This window comes from Calliopsis andreniformis, chromosome 10 (assembly GCF_051401765.1).
Source record: "Calliopsis andreniformis isolate RMS-2024a chromosome 10, iyCalAndr_principal, whole genome shotgun sequence".
Lineage (NCBI taxonomy): Eukaryota > Metazoa > Arthropoda > Insecta > Hymenoptera > Andrenidae > Calliopsis > Calliopsis andreniformis.
The window spans coordinates 5814983-5833230 of record NC_135071.1 but is presented as its reverse complement, the minus strand read 5'-3'; the positions used below and the strand labels follow the sequence as shown (position 1 = coordinate 5833230).

Genomic DNA, 18248 nt, shown 5'->3' with positions numbered 1-18248 from the left:
CTTACTGCAAAAAGTACTTAGGAATATAAAATGTGCTAGAATTAGAAAATACCAACAGTTCCTTTCACTGTTTGGCTCGGAACAAGGTGTTCATTTAGTATCATTTTTACACTACTAGGTCAAAACTTAAAAGACATAGGATGTTAATAATGTTTACTATTGGAAAGAACGAAAACTTTGATACAGGAAACACGTAAAATGTTATTTTTAAAAATATGTGGACTGTATACGTTAGCTTTGAGGTCCAAATATAAGTACAAAAGGTACCGATATAAAGCTTTAAAAGCTATTTGTTTAATTTATACAATGTCACGTATTCAATTTTTTCTTGCAAAAATAACAAAAAAAATTCCTGTTGAATAAATCGTGCATAAACTCGGTTAATTTCTATATTTCTTCAAATTCCTTAATTGATCTAAGAGTAATTGCGAAAGAAATTGGAAAAATGGACTTCGATAGGAAGTATTATTGCCCAGTATTGACTGTAACCTCGTTAAATTTGCATCAGTAAATTGAAAAGGAGTCATTTATATCTTTGACTCTTGCAACAAAATTTATAAAGGAATTCTTATAAACGTGATTAAAAGCATGTTCAATTATTATATTGTTTGGTTTATTAAAAAAAAGTTTCACTTGTTGCAGATAATTATTCAATGTTTCTCATATTTTATTATAAAATTTTTATATATTTATATAGAAATTTCAAGGAATGCCATTTTACTGTTCTCCTTCTTAAATATAATTCTTTTTAATGCTATTATAATTGTTACACTGCAGAGTATTTTTATGCTTACGTAGGAAAAACAGTACTTTGAATGAAAAATGAGAAATGTTCCACTTTTTGCTCAAAAATTTTTGTTTTATTTGTAGACTATCATTACTAAAAAAGCTGGTCTTCACAATTTTCGTACATTGAATATCTTAATCACTTGTTAAACACAAAATGTACTATATATATTTATATGTATATTCTGTGCTTTTAGACAAGCTTCAAACAAAATTTTTACACAATTTATTATAAAAATGTCATTAACGATATTTGATAAAATCGTACGATCCGATCAGAAATCTATATTGCAATGTCCAATTATAAAACAATAAATTAACACATTACTTACCGGAAGCCTATTAATAGGCTTGTAATAGAATTTACCGGTAAATAATGTGTTGAATTCTTCTATTCTTGACAGCATTACTTTTTCTTTGTTTTATTTCGATGTTGAATAAAATATCCAATAATAACCGACGATAGTTAGTGATCGATTTTTACAAGTTACGGTAAGTATTATGCATGTTTAAAATACTTTGGATATCATCGACGTCAAAATGTACATGTAATTATAACAAAACAAATGATATGCAGGAAGATGAGCAGATTTTATTTGGTCAACTACGATTAAATTCTTAAGAGAATGTACACAGTAGAATTTAATACTGACTTTACGTTTCATTCATGACAAATACAAGAAATTTATTACAATTGCATCTTCGTAATTCTACATACTTTCTATACATATCTACACATAAAACATTAAGTATTTTCGTTAATATGAATGATTAATATTTCTAATAAAGTAGCAAAATAATTTCAGTATCTACTGTATGTTCGTGAAATGAATACTTTTTATTTCATGTATAAAAATACAATGATAAAAATGAAATTTTCAAATAAATACTCCATGTCACGTGTCTCATGGGATTGTTCGCTCTATTGTTTTTAAAACAATACAAAAACATTGTATATTAATGTACGTAGAAATAAACATAACCATGTATTTCATCTTGTTTTTACAAAACTGCGAGTATTGGAGGAATTTTTGTTTTGAGTTATTACCGAGTAATTACCGGATTATACGTTACAACATAGTTTACTTATTAATATTATAAAATTTCATTTTCTTAAAATACTATTCGTAATTTCTAATGTATGTATGTACAATGATATATAAAATTACTAATGCCTTGCCAAATCAAGGCAAAATTTGTTAAAATATATACCAAACGTGATCACAAAGTTTATCAACGATTCCATTTAAACTTGAGATAAAATAGTTCAATCGGAGTCGTCATCGTCGTCTGATTTAATAGCATACGAGACAGGTTTACGAGGACGACCCACAGTTTTCCTTGGCGGTGGCAGTGGAGAAGTTTCTACTATGTTACTGTCCTCTTCTGAATCGGACTTCTTCTTTCTTTTCTTTACCTACACCAATAAATATTCAATTGATTAAACATTCATAAATTATACTAAAATGTTGACAAGATTTTTCATTCTGTAGTAATTTTTCTATACATGAATATGTTTTATATTAATTATAATACATTAATTATAATATAAAACATATAATATAAAGCACACGGATTACCGTGTGCACGCATGCACATAAAACTTACAGGAAATTGTTTACTAGAAAATAGTTCTTCTGATTCTGAATCAGAAGAAACCACTTTCTTCTTTACTTGTCTCTTCACTGCTTTTCCTCCACCATTTTCACTTTTCTTTTTGACTGGAGCTAAAACATGCGTATAATAAATTAAAATATTGATCAATATCAATGTTCATAAGTTTGTTAGCACTTATAATCACTAAAATGCTGTTATCTCACCTTTCAATGGAGGTGAAAATGAATCTTCACTAGATGACATTATGGTAGGTTTCTGTTGTTTCTCAGGTGAATTACTGACTAAAGAGTCAAACAGTTCCTCTGAACTTGCTGTTAGAAACAGAGACATTAAAAACATTAATAAATTATTAATATTTTATGCAAAAATATAAGTATGTAATATTGCACTCAGTGTTCGTAGAAACAGACAAGTATTTATATGCTTACGTTTTGGTGGAAGAGTTTTTTTATTTATTTTGAAATTATCATCAGAGTCACTATTTATGATAAGAGGTTTCGTTTTTCTGAAAATAAAAGAAGGTAAATAATTTTGTTAGAATCGCATATTTATAAAATAACAAAAGAACACTCACCGTTCTGAATCTGATGAATGGTTGTGTATTTTATCGCTAGATATTTCATCACTGGATAAAGATTCGTCACTTAAATTATAATTCTTCTTAGCTGTAATGATCAAGAAGAATGTTAATTTTTAAAAATTCTAATCTGTATAATAGTATAAAAAATTAAATATTCTACTTAAGAAAGCGAAGATACTGAATAGCAATAATAAATAAGTTGTGGTAAATAAATAATTTGAAAGTTTGACAAATAGTAAGTAACAGTTTGAAGAGTTTAAAAACTAAAACTAATAAAAAAAAAAAAATTAAAATACTTTGTTGAACTAGTAAAAATATGCGTATATTTCTTGTGTATTTCTATAAAAACGATGAAATTAAAATTATAGTTAATTATCTTTGAATGTAATATCACACGGAAAATCAATTTGCAAAATTCAAAGATTTTGTCCTCAAATATTTGCTAGTATTTCGTAAAAAAAAAAGTATGAGAAATTAATTGCTATTATTTTTGCTATTTAAAATTCCAAATAGATGTTTAAAATGATTCATAATAAATAAACATGTGAAAATTAGTACCTGCTGTTCTACGAGATGCACGAGGCTCTGGAAGAGGAGAAATACTGCCAAAATCAATGTCATCATTGCTATCTGAATCTTTATCCTTTTTTTTACTATCATTTTTCCTTCCTTTTGGCTTGAAAGGCAATGTTGTTTGTTTCAACGCTGATTAAAGTAATAAATAAAGAGATTATATCTTATATTTGCAAAATTATACACATCTACCTATATTTCTATAGTTATACTTACCTCTCTTGCCACCTGCTTTCTTTTCCGTCTTTTCTGGACTACTACCTAGTCTATCGCCTAAAGATTTTGCATTTGTCTCAACTAAAACATCAAACTCATCTTTCTCCTCCGTTGACTCCTTCTTTATCTATCGTTTGTGACAAAATTAAAATTCGACTTTATAATACAGTTCTATTTATTTGTTTATGGACAAATAAAAAAAGAATGTATTACCTTTGGTCTTTTTATGCCTTCTTTTTTATCTTTAGATACAATTTCTGCTCTTTCGATCTTCTTCTTCAGTTCAGTATCGATTATTGGAACTATACGTCTAATGTCATCGTTTGTGTAGAATTTCGATGGTGGTTTTTTTATATTTTTGTTCATTTTTATATCTTCCTTTCGTTCTTTGTCTTCTATCTACAATTAAAATACGTCTGTTTAGACATTCCCTTAGTCGATCGAGTAGATCTGCTGCTTACCTTATTTAATTCAGTTAATAAATTATCTAGATCTTCCTTCCATAAAGAGACTGGTGTACGAGCTTGTAATCTCTTTAGTTCTGCTATTTTTTCGTCTCTTTGTCGTAACAATTCATCCTTCCTTTCCTTCGTTAAACTCCATAATGTCATTCCTAAGAGGTAATCAAAATTTTCATTTGCTATAGCAGCGGTTGAGGCAGACTCCTCATCTTCGACAGTTTCAGCCACTTCTTCCTATATTCATATTAATAAGAGATAGTCAATTATGTCTAAATGTGAATGTTGCAATTAAAATTCATTAAAATTAAAATTTCTTAAACCTTTTTCCTCTATTACTTACATGATCTTCCTAATGTTGCGTAACAATAAAAGTTTAATAAATTGTTACGCATAATTTAGAATAAAAATATAATACTTACTAAAACTTCTTCTCTATTCTGAGCTAATTTCCAAGTTACAACGGGATCGGATTCGTATTCTCGACTAATCAATTCAGCTATCATATCCTTTTTCTTTTTATTCTCTATTACCAAAGTACCATCGCACTTTTCCAAGATAAATCGTGCCTGGTTTGAAAGTCTAGATGCCTCTGCCTTTAAAATTCCTTCTAAATAATCTTTCCTTTTATGGTATACTTCTAATCTCAGTTTATAGAAACCTTTCAAAATTTCTGTGACATTATCATATTTCCTTAGACACAGATTATCGTCAAATGCACACTAGATGAAAAGAATTTATTTATTATTCAGTTACGAACATTTTATGTGTTTTTACTTATTTTATATAAGATACACTATTTATTACCATAGACGTAATTGCCATCGTTGTTTGCAATTTGAACACTTTATGAAGACCCTCTCTTTCTAGTTCTAGCAATTTGTCGCGGTTCAACATTACTATAAAATGTACCGATGTATCTGTGTTATATTCCTTGTAATCCCTGTAATCATATAGAAGTAAGTAAAGCTTTACAATGTACTTATATCATAATTTTCATATTAATTATAACCATATTTACGTAATAATAGCTGGAGTCTTATCAGTTCCGTGCAACATCGGCTCTAAAACAGTTTCCTTATATGTCTGTGTCCAGGTTCCAACTGGAAGTTCAGTAATTTCAACTTTATCGGGTCCTATGACTGAAATTTCTCCATTAACAATATACCTATAGTCTCCACAACTTTCTATCACGCCTTTGAAGTTTTTGTAATATGGAACCTATACAGAATACGAAAAAACGTATTAAAATATGTAAATGCATAGAAAACAGTAGTGTTGGATAAAATTGATAAGAAAAGTAGTTCAAATAGTATTTGAAGTAATTATTATATTTTTATTTGAATAATCTAAAACATTAAGATAAAATAGACTATTTACTATTTTTCACTTGAAATAATATTGTATCTAGAAAAGGGAGGGAAAAACTTGAAGAAAAAGAGAGAAAGAAAACGCTTCAGATAGGTTTTTAAAATCTTGCAAGAATCTCAAATAAGAACAGATAATTCTGGGAATATATAGAAAGCCTAGATGTAGTGAAAATGATTGAAACATGGATTAATAATGGAAAAGGTTAGCGAAGAAATTGCTAAAACAATTTGACTGGAAATTCCAACTTGCAAGAAGAGACAAGGCTAAAGGTAAGGTTAGCGGTGGGGTCATTACAGGGGTGAAAACAGGGATAGAAGAAATAGAAACAAGAACTGGAAGAGAAGATATATAAGAAAGAAGAATTAAAATAGAAAACAACGCTTGGAGAATAATAACAGTGTACAATAGAGACACAAAGGAGACGAGGAAGGCTTTATGCGAAATAGTGGATGAAAAGGAAACTCAGAATGTGGTGATAGGAGATTTTAACGCTAGAATCGGCTTAGATGGTGGAATAAATGAGATAGACGAAAATAAAATGGAGGGCAAGGAAATCTAAAGATCGGATTAAAAATACGGAAGAAAAACAACTGGAGATGGCGGAGAAGAGAGCCTGGGAAATTTTGAATGGAAACACAGAAGGAGACGAAGAAGGAAAATTCACCTACGTGGGACCTAGGGACAATACAGTCACTGATTATGTAATAATTAACGCAAAAATGAGAGAAGAAGTAAAGAAATTAGTAATTGAAGAGAGGATAGAATCGGACCATATGCCTCTAACGGTAGAATCTTATATTCAAACAAGACAGAGAGAAGAGAAAAAAAAATTTGGTCAGAAGGAAAGAGGACATATTAGACAACACTACACAAAGTATCATTCAGAGAAAATGAGACCAATAAGATGATGAAGGAACTAATAGACAAGCTAGAGAATGCGATATGTAAGAAAGAAGTAAAAACAGGTAGGTGGAAAATTAAAAGCAGTAGATGGTGGGATACAGTATATACCAACAAGACAAGGGAAACGAGAAGGGTTTTAAGAAAATGAAAAAGAGGATCGGGAGATAAAGAGAAAAGGAAAGGAAAGAATACAAAAGGATATGCGAAGAGAAAAAGAAAAAAAGTAACTTATCTGAGAGATAAGTCACAGATTACAAGCAAGAATAAATGAGATGTACAAAGAGACAAAAATCATCGCGAGAGTAAATGGTAAAATGTCAAAGGCTTTCTGGACAACGATGGAAGTAAGACAAAAATGCCCATTAAGCCCAACGCTATACACACTGTACATAGTTAACTTGAAACAACATATGCAAAAGAGACAAATGGAAGGAATGGTGATAGGAAGAGAGAAAATATGAACCTTAGCGTACGCGGACAACAACGTCTTACTAGCGAATGGAAGTGGAAAAGAAAAAAGAAAAAAGAACAGAAAAAAAAAGGTGACTCATAAAAGAAACATGTAAGACAGCAAGAATGGTAATGAGACAGGTCTCAGGAATAGGACAGAGGAGATTCAAGAAAAATTCTGAAAACAATTTTAGAATAATTTTTAGAAGCTTAGTGAAGAGCATACTACTTTATGTTGCGGAAATATGATGTTGGACAGAGGCAGAGAACATAGAAAGTATACAAGAAAAATACATTAGACGGATTTTAGGCCTAGACTACAATACACCAGCACATATCCTTTTGAAAGAGATAAAGACCTAAAAGATTCATATAGAAGCAGGGAAAAGAGCGGTAAAATTTGAAGAAAGAACGAAGAAAATAAAAACAAATAAAATAATAAAAGAATGCTGGAAGGAGATAGACGCACAAGGGGGAGGAAATAAATCGAAATGGCAAAAAGTGAGGGAACAGTACTATAAAGTAAAAGAAATGGAAACACAGGAAATTCGAACCCAAAGAAGAGAAAATACAGAACATACAGAAATTCTGTCACAGTTAGAGAAAAACAGTTCCAGAAAAAATAGCAGAGAATAGATATAATAAGTGGTATAAAATCATAAGAGAAACCGATAGACCAGAATACTTGTCACCAAAATATAAAGGATGAGACCAATCGATGATAGCTAGATTCAAATGCAGAAATGAGGAGAGAGAAAGCAAACATTGGAGAAAGGAAGAAGAAAACAAATGCAGTCTATACAAAGGAAAGACAGAAACGTACCACATACCACATTTACTAAAGGAATGTAGAGAAACGAGAAAGGAAAACACAACAATGTACGGGCCATTGGAAGGAATAAAGGAAGGAACAAGTTGGATGAAGGAGATAATCAGAAGAAAGGAAATAGAAAGAGAAGAAACAAATGAAACATAGACAATTACTGAAACTCTTAAAATGTTGTAAATTTTGTAAACCAAATGTGTAAAACCTCCTTTCAAAGACTGAAAGGTATATAAAATAAACGTCTTACTATAATATTAATATTTTATCTAGCTCTAGAAAAGATATTTACTTAAAATATTACCATTGGTTTCGGATCAGCGCCCTCCATCATTCTGTGTAAATTTTCAATTATCTCTCTGGGATTATAGTTCGGTATCTTTGTCATCCAACCAGTACCGATGCCATCGGCACCATTCACTAACACCATGGGTATGGTTGGTATGTAATAGACAGGTTCAATCTTTTGATTATCATCGTACTCGTGTTTTAGTAATGGATCATCATGTTTGTGAAATATAAGTCTCGCTAAAGGACTAAGATAAAAAAAAAATGTATACTTTATCTTTTATTTGTCACTTATAAAATGTATACGTATAAATACCTGAGCATTGTGAATATATAACGTGGACTAGCTGCATCTTTTCCTCCTGTGAGCCTGGTACCAAACTGACCGATGGGTTGAAGCAAATTAATGTTATTACTTCCTACATAATTTTGTGCAAGATTGATAATAGTTGCCATAAGGGACATTTCACCGTGGTGATATGCTGAATGCTCGGCAACGGAACCAGCCAACTGAGCAACTTTTACTTCACGCTTATCGTTACGCTTTAAACAAGTGAATAAAACTTTCCTTTGTCCTGGCTTAAGACCATCAACCATACTAGGTATGGACCGCACATTATCATAGTTACTATATAGAACTAATTCAACATTAATGAAGTCAGAAAACGTGACAGTGCGTGTGTCCTTTTCATAGAGGAAACGCTCTCCTAGCCCAATCTCTTTTCTTCTTTTTGTTTCGTCCATATAATTCATTAACCAATCCTTACGTTGATCGACACACTTTTTACTGAATGCCATGATAATATTCTGATCGTCTTGATCGCCTTCATATCTAAATTGAATTCTATGTCTGGTCATGTTTTGAAAGTACTCCTTTGCTTCCTTAGCAGTAGAAGTACCAAGACCTGCATCAAGAAGTTTCATAGGATTAAAAACAAATTCAGTAAAAAAGTATTTAGTAAGAAGGTAGAAACGAAAGACCTTTGTAGTATTTGATTTTGTAAGTATGAAAGTTATTTGTTTCTGACTTCCATTTATTGAATTCTGGCAGCGAGAAGAAACTAAATACTTGAGTTCCCTTTGACGCTTTCACAATAGGTGTAATGAATTCCTCCACAAAGTTTAATCTTAATAATGAGGGCCAGTTGTGATGAATGAAATTAATTAATAATCCTTTGATATGAGAACCGTCCTGTATAAATATATACAATACATGATTACGTATGCCTGTGCGAATTGCATATGTATGTATATTATAGTACTTTCTAGAGCAGTAGATTTATTAAACAATTTACCTGATCTTGATCGGTCATTATCATCATCTTTCCATAACGCAATGTCTTTAGATCATCTCGTGTTTCATACTTCTTTTTATATTGAAGACCAAGAATTTTTATTAGATTATTAATTTCCGCATTTTCTAAAATCTGTTTATGCGTTGCTTCTCTTACATTTAAAATTTTACCTAAAATTTTCGTAAACAGAAATATATAATTTTATTTAAGTCTATGTGTTATGTATATGAAATATATTACAATATGTTGGGGCCCATTTCAGGATTACATGTTACATGACCTTGTTTTTATTTTATAATAATCTATAAACTGTCTTTTTTGTGTGTTTAATGTATACATTAAACACAAAGCAAAATGAAAAGAAACAAAAAAATTTAGTCTCTGGAGCATCTATGTTTTACTGCATTGTATTCAAAGTGTTAATTAAAAAATTTGGTAGGTTCTATACCATGACAATTTCAAATAACTCGTAAATGATTTACTGTATGAAAAAAGATTTTGAACAAAAGTTGTATAGCTTCCAAGGTAAATATATAGTACTGTAATCAGTTATTTGTTACTTTGCACTTTTATCGAATTCCGGAAGCTATTTTAGTTTTTTAAACGGAATATTTAATATTTCTTGAATTCTGATAAAGTTTCAAATTCTATGTGAAAAAGTGGTGCATCGAATAAAGTCTAAAATTAATAGTTATTGAGACATTCTTAAACAAATCATCTTGCATTAAAAAACACGCTCAGTCTACGTGACTATGACTTGCAAGTCAATCTGCAAGGTTTCCTTGTTGATTTAAAGTTTGTAATACAATAATGAATCCAATTTGAATTAAATATTTTTGTCACTGACTTCTTACAGTTTTCATATTGTCCGAATAATGCCTAAAATTTTGTCTATAATATTATAAATGAATCATTAGTTCATTTTTAAACTGATACAGTGTCTATATATGACCCAATTATTTATTTATCTTTTTATACCACAAGTCGGGTATCGAATTCTGAATATTTCACCTTTGTCTTTTGGAACTTTGAATTACAATTTTATACCAAACTTCGAAAGTTAATCATATTAGAACGAAATACTTCAAGAAACATGTTAAATAGCCGTTGTAAAATGTACAAATAAAAGTTATGAGCAATTAAATACATATACTATATTAACCCCTGAAATGAACTGTACATAAAATATATATAATTTTAATATATACTTGCCTCTAAGAGGAAATACGCCATATTTATCTCTACCTATTGCAGCAAGACCAGATATTGCCATGGTTTTTGCTGAATCTCCCTCTGTTAATATGAGCGTACATTCAAGAGATTTACCTGTTCCAGCATCATTAGCATCTTCTAATTTTGGTATTCCTAAAATATAAATTTGTATAAAATACAATATGTACGTATATTTAATGGATTAGTGAATTTTATTTAATGAAACAACTTACCTTGTAATTTCCTTTGTTTTGATTTAGGCCCCAATTTCTGTAGCTGGCTATCAGCTTTAAATTTTGCCCATGTTAGAACTGACTCTACAATGCCGATTTTTGTTACCTACATATAAATCAATATTTTTTACAACCATATGCAAATATTTATATCGATAGAACTGAATTGTAATATTTACGCTTGTAATAAATTTATCGCTAAACACGCATTTTGAGCCGAAACTTTTAGCTTGCAATGTCATATTTTCTTTAGTTTGCGAATCAAATGTGGGATTGTTAATGAGACAATTGATGAAAATCCATAAATGATTTTTTATTTGGAATGGCTTAATCGCTACTCCACCCTTATTTTTCTTCTTTAATGTTTCCGTTAGTTGTTTTACTATCAATTCTGTAACGTGATCTACATGTCTTCCACCCTATTTGTAAGAAACATATTTTAATATATACTAATCTGGTTTTTAGTATGTTTGTGTTCAGTACCTTTGTTGTTGCAATACTGTTTACAAAAGACATTTGCTGAAATCCTTTGTCTGATAAAGTGACAGCTACTTCCCAACGAGGACCACAATGTTCATATGCAATTTTTAAAGGATTACCAGTATCATCTTCCCTGCCTTTAATGTAGAAGTCAATATAATCCTTAAAACTTTTTACAGGAATTCTAGAACCATTAAGGTAAACTTTAACACCCCTTGTAGAAGCAGCTACGTCATAAGCTCGTCGAGACATAAGAGCTACTATATCGTCATCTAAAGATTGCATCTTAAATTTTGATAAATCTGGTGAGAATATGACTCTTGTAAAGTCTTCTCCACAGAACTCTTTAATTCTTGGTTCACTTGCATTTCCCATATTATTACTCCATGTCTAGAGATACAATTATAACATTAAACATATTATGATTAAAAATAATATTAAGCATATGTTTGTAAAATCATTACTTGTTTCAAAGATCTTTTATATTCCTTCGATGCAGTTTCGACAGTAAAACGGTGGCTAAAAATATTGCACAATTTTGCCCCATAACCGTTTCTACCTCCTGTAACTTTTTCCTCTTCATCATCGTAATTAGATGATGTCAGTAAATGACCAAATATCATTGTAGGAACATACATATTTTCTTCCTTATGAATCACCACTGGAATACCCTTACCATTGTTCCACACAGATATTACATTTTTCTCTCTACAAATGAAATTAGCTTTAAGTATATAAATATTAAGTAATTATACTATAAGTACTAATACTTACTGATCAATTTCAATCTTAATGGCATCCATTGTTGGATCTCTTTGTTTATTATCTGCTGCATTTACTAAGATCTCATCAAATATTTTGTATAATCCAGGAACATATTTTATTTCCTTTTGTATCATTGTTTCCTTCTCTTTGTCATAAATCCACATCAACTCAGTTACGGGTTCAACGGAACCAATATAAGTGTCAGGACGTAATAAAATATGTTCCAATTGAGATTTCTTTTGATACAAAGCCTCAATAGTTTTCTTTTTTGGTGCATTGTCACCACCTCCATTTTCCACTGCGGTACTCATTATTCTGTGGTGTGAAGTCTTTATATAACTACAACATATAAGAATATAAATTATGTACACAAAGTATGATACTTGAAAGGTAAAACAAACATTTATTCAGTTTCTATTACTTTAATTGTCAATTTGAAAGTATGAATTTGCACAAATATCTGCAGTAAAGTAGTAGTAAATAGGACTATTATTATTTATACAATATCAATATACTTAACATTTATAGTATTGGAAATATTTATTGCATTATTTGCAAAATTTATGTATATAGAATTTTTATAGTACAAAGGGTTTAACATGTATATGTTTCAATATTTTAAGGGGTGTTAAGATACCTCAACTACATCACAAAATGTTCTATAACACAGTATCTGATCATTATGTTATGGGACACTTTGTAACCCATTTAGAATTCTCTACCAATCCTTAAAATATTAAAATGTATATATGTTACATCCTGTATAATTGAATTGAATTGAAACACAGAACTACATACTTTTGTAATGATAATGTTTTGTAACAATAAGGGAATATATAAGTGATAAAGTGTTTGATATTTGAGTAATACAATAAATATTCCCTTTTTTATAGGGATATCAAAATTCAATACAAAAACAAGTATTTGATTAAAGAGTGCAAATCAGTTGAATATTTATTGAATTGAAATGAATTAATATGAAATATTAAGTCATTTATAAATACAAGTTATTCGATAGATTTAGATATTAAAATAAAACTATACATATTAAAAGATTTTAGTTATAAAGGATGTAATGAAGTATTTTAGATATGTAAGGTTCCATTAAAAAAGAGTAAGCTAAATACTATATTTACGTAAATTAATTGTGCATTATTTTGTAGGCATATTTAAAGTGAAGTGGTTTTATGTATCTATACGATTAGATGTTGTTTTTATCTTACTTCTATTACATGTTACCTGCTATTAAATTAACCTAGACTATTATTTAATTTAATATTGCATTATTTACTATAGTAGTTTCTTTATTAAAAATAATACCTATATTGTTATTGAAGGAATGAAACAATGCATTAGTGCTAATTATAATGTTAACATGTAGATTAATGTTTATGAAACAGCTTTTGAGGTTTTTCTTTTTCAATATTCATTCATGATCTATTTCAATTACAATTATTTATTATAATCTTCCATTGCATGTTCATTTAAAATATCTATGGTTTATACAAAGGTAATAGCATTAGTAATAATAACTAATAATAGGCAATCTTCTGTTACTATTATGAGAAGTGAGAAATATTCTAACAAAAATACTACAACAAAACTGGTCATAATTAACAAATAGTATCTTTTAAGAAAAATTATCTTATGTATTTCGTTTCAAATTGTAATTCTGAAAATTCTTTTCAGAACTTTACTTTTAACTTCCCAAGGAAAATATGAAATAGAACTAAAGTTATTCAAATAATAGTTGTTTCTTAATGAGGTATGAAATAGTAAAGTTATTAATCATTATTTTTAGTGTTTTATAAATTTAGTATTCAATTATAATTTTGAAGTTTGTGGTAATAATGCAATAATATATAGTGTATATAGGTAATACAGAATTGCCATTTGAAGCATTAATATTCATTTGCAAATTACCTTATAGGCTGTATGTATGTATGTATGTATGTATGTATGTATATATGTATATATGTGTATATGTATGCATATGCACATACAACACATATACATAAAAAAAATTTGAGTATAAATTTTAACTTCTAAACTTTCTTCTTTACCATAACAAATCATGATCCAATTACAAATATACCCTTTACCTTGCATTTCCCTTAAGCATTTAAAACTGATGCACAACAAATTTTGTTTCATACTTTTGTCTTATTTTCTTATATAGTCATAATTACAGTACAGATATTTATGCATTTATAAAAAATTTAAACGAACAAAAAAGTATACAATACATATAATTAATAAAGGTATATCAAATATCTAAAACATATATTATAGTATTGATTTTAAAAAATGAAAAAAGTCTCTTTTAGGTTCCATTTGAATAGTTGCATTTGTTAAGATATGGATTTACATAAATATCTGTAATCCAGTTACTATCTTTCCTCCTCAACTACTGTTTATAGGACATCACATATGTAATATCCATATTACTAATTCTCAAAATTCTTTTCCATGTATCTTTTTCATATATTTCATATTTGTGGGCAAAGTAGAAGAGAATAAAATTTCACTAATTTTTATATTAAATAGTAGCTTGAACAGTTTTTTTAATTTTATAACAACTATTGTGGAACGATGATTTTTTGAATTTTTAAAATTGATGATTACAATTCTTTTAACACTATAGAAAGATAAATTTATTGACCTATAATATGATAAGATTCAATGTCATAAAAAAGGTAAACATGAAAAAAACACTTTCAAGGTATCATAAACATTGCATTTATTACTCGTATAAAAAGAACTTTCATTTTTACTCTTTGAAGATATTAAGTCCTACAACATAACAGATTGAATTTATCTTTTTAAAAAAATGGAATCATTGTTTTATGAAAACCGTTCTAAATTTTGAAAATTTCAAGTCTATGTTACATATTAAAAGTAATGAAACTTTATACTTTTCTATTTGTTTTAAAAATTGATACTGAAAAAATTCTAAGAATTAATAACGTTAATGCTCAATCTTTTTTCACTAACTTCTAAAGAAAGCTAAACAATTACATTTCTGTTGCTTGCCAAATTCTTCAAAACCAATATTATAATTACAAACTATGAACTACTTACACGTCTTCAATGTATATTTAAATAATACAGCAAAACTTCAATTAACTAATATAATAAACATTGAACCAAAATGGTTACTTAATTTTAACTATAAACAAGAAATGTTACAAGGTATTGAAGTATTCTATTACAGTATTTTTGTTCTATAAATTGTAAATGTATGTAATAGTAAACAACTTTATTGAATCACAGAATAATTACTTTAAATTTGAAAAATAAGTTAAGCCAATTTGAATTAAACGTTACAATCTGAAAATATGATTTGAGATATTTTGCACGAAAAATTAAAAGCAATATTTTATTTAAAAAAAGAAGAAACATTTTCGTACCCCAAACAAGCTTTGCTAATATGGCGGGAAAACATCCTTTGTACAATTGGTCAGTGGTGAAAAAGACGCCAATTTAGTATAAACACTTGCTTTTTGAAATTTTTATATATACATGAAGATCGGATCTGTTTCCGAAAATAAAGCTCTATAATAAGATTATCTTTGAAATTGCTTTTGAAGCTTACCTTCAGTAGAATTGTGATAAAAATATAGAATAGCGTCGGCAACGAAAATTTGCCCGACTATGGAATCCCTATTGGGATTGAGGCTGGTAATTGGTGTATCACAGTCAATGAATGACTGAATTAGCTACTCCATACACAATTTTTTATACGATCCTCTTCATTTAACTAATAATTAAATGATTAATTCGCCAGGAAGAATGTTATTCTAGTCCTACCTTCGACCAAAGCTATCTGTCTATACGGTAATCAAACAAACTATCCATTTTCAAGTGACTAAAGTCACTTTGGTACTACGATGCCGTTCCAAAAGACAACCGAAAATTAACCCTAGGAATACCGAGAATAGAGAACTTCTTTCTATTGAGTAGGTTTGAGCAGTATCGAAATAAACTATTAGAAAAATGATTATTAATACAATATTATCTCATTTGGCTATATGTTATTTGAAATAATAATGTGTCAGTTTATTTGATGAGATAAATAATTATTCTTTAGTTTAGTTTGTTATTTGACTTAATCTCAGCAGAAATAATATTTATATATTTGTAATAAAACGTTCTCAAATCTGCTACATAAGTGAAACTCTATGGACTTGAAAAACGATGCATAATTTCGTTTAATTAAACTTGAGGGGTTGAAGTGAGACGGAAGGGGCATCAAGCTCTGTTTACGCAAAATTTGTGGTGCACTCTAGAGGCAAGTTCAGTTACTAATTTGTGGCGTGGCTATTTTATACTTATTTTTGGAGCGTCCCTTGTATTTGTATACTGTTGTTACTGTGTATTGTAACATATATGTACTCATAGTATTGCACTGTTAAAAACTGAAGAAAATACACAAATTACTTTTCTTGCAAATACATATGTTAGAGTAAAAAATTTGTATTTTGTGAATACTACTGAAATATCTTGTGTTTCCGTTAACTCTAACCCTATTAAACCTTTATTACTTATGAAAGCATTTGCGAATGTATATGTTACAGACGAAGTCCGAACTTTGTTTAGTCTACACAAAGTAACGAATTGTTTAGCAGCGATAGGTTAGATTTGAATAAACATTTCGGACTTTGTCTATACAAAATGGGAATTGTCTTGCTGGCGTTTCAGGGTTGCTATTGGTTGCTATGGAAGTATGATTTGGACCTCTTGCACCTCATTCATACTCTCGTGACTCTCAGTTACTCATCCTCCCCACTTCCTTGACACAGCAGCAGAGGAAGAAGTGAGAGAACTCCTACTTCGAAATTGTTGGGGAGTAGGAAATAGTCTCAAGTCCTAAGTCCCAAGTAGTAGTTCTCTCACTTCTTCCTCTGCTGCCGTGTTAAGGAAGTGGGGAAGATGAGGTGCGGAGGTCCAAAACGTACATTTCATAGCAACTCTATTGTCTTCTGTTCGGCTTTGTAACATACACATATACATAAAACAAATCCTTCATAACAAAATTTAGCATATACAGGGTGTTTCCAAACATGTGGGATATTTTCGGAGGATAGGTTCTACATATGTATAGACAACAAAAAAAGTTCATATGAACATTTGTCTGGAAATGCTTTTTAGATATACGGTACTTTATGTTGCGTAAAACACTCTGAAATACCGCAAACAATTAGAAAAACGTAAGACACGTTTGGAGGATAGGTTCTAGATATAAAGACAATGAAAAAAATCTCAAATGCATACATGCTGGAGAATGCATAGGTCTTTTGTTACATGTTATTTTATATTACACAAAATACTATCTCATTTCTTGCCTGTGTGCTATTTTTAAGATCCTACTAGGCTCTGGGATACACCCGACTTTAATACTAGCCATGCTCAACTGCTCAACAAAAAGCAGCAACACTGCAAGAGTCCGATTTTGTATTTGATAGAAAGAGAACACAGCATTGTGTATCTGTCTTTATCGAGTGCAAAATCGGACTCTCACAGTGTTGCTGCTTATCATACAGCATGGCTAGTACTAGAGTCAGCTGTGCTTGGGATATTCTGGTCTCTTGAATGAGTGGCATACAGTAATCGATCTTAAAAGAACTATTACACCGTACGCAATATAAAATAGCATGTAATTAAGAAACTAAGCGTTTCTGGACATATATGCACATGAACTTTTTTCATTGCCTTCGTGTCTAGAATCTACCTTCTAAAAATGTTACACATGTTTGGAAACACCTTGTATGAATAAAATTAATACACGAATCGCAGATAAAGTTTGACACGTTTTTTGTTACTCGAACGTTATTGAGCAGCGACGCGAGTATTCAGCCGTTTTTAAACAGTAGTTGTATGGAAAGTAGGAGTCACATGCATTACTTACTGTAAAAACCAGAATTAAAAATTCTGTGTGAAAATAAAGAATTATTTACAGACATTAAAAATTGGAAACGAATATAAAAAACCCATAGGCGCCTTCAGATTGCAAAACAACCCCTTTTCGTAATCCGTTACTCCACCTAAATTCCTTGATAACATTTTTAACTAAACCGGTATTTTTGTAGAAATCCTAATTATTCATGAATAGTAAATAATATCTATTGATTAGTAACGATTTATAGACTATTTTCACTTGCGAATTTCACTGGCAAAACAACAAAAATGTTGGTATAT

General features: G+C 29.6%; 1 protein-coding gene across 1 annotated transcript; it reads right to left on the bottom strand.

The window, feature by feature from the left end:
- Positions 1 to 1605: 1605 nt before the first annotated feature.
- Positions 1606 to 15845, bottom strand: Top2 (DNA topoisomerase 2). Its single transcript, XM_076386792.1, has 23 exons — positions 15646 to 15845; positions 12060 to 12389; positions 11750 to 11993; positions 11289 to 11675; positions 10985 to 11224; positions 10806 to 10911; positions 10573 to 10725; positions 9361 to 9530; positions 9047 to 9257; positions 8382 to 8970; positions 8082 to 8313; positions 5252 to 5451; positions 5038 to 5173; positions 4653 to 4952; positions 4234 to 4467; positions 3986 to 4171; positions 3773 to 3899; positions 3542 to 3688; positions 2978 to 3068; positions 2832 to 2908; positions 2607 to 2714; positions 2395 to 2513; positions 1606 to 2203 (listed from the first exon to the last, which is right to left on the bottom strand). The coding sequence occupies exons 2-23, from the start codon at positions 12359 to 12361 to the stop codon at positions 2054 to 2056; spliced, it is 4509 nt and encodes a 1502-aa protein (XP_076242907.1). The 5' UTR covers positions 12362 to 12389; positions 15646 to 15845; the 3' UTR covers positions 1606 to 2053.
- Between the last annotated feature and the right edge of the window lie 2403 nt (positions 15846 to 18248).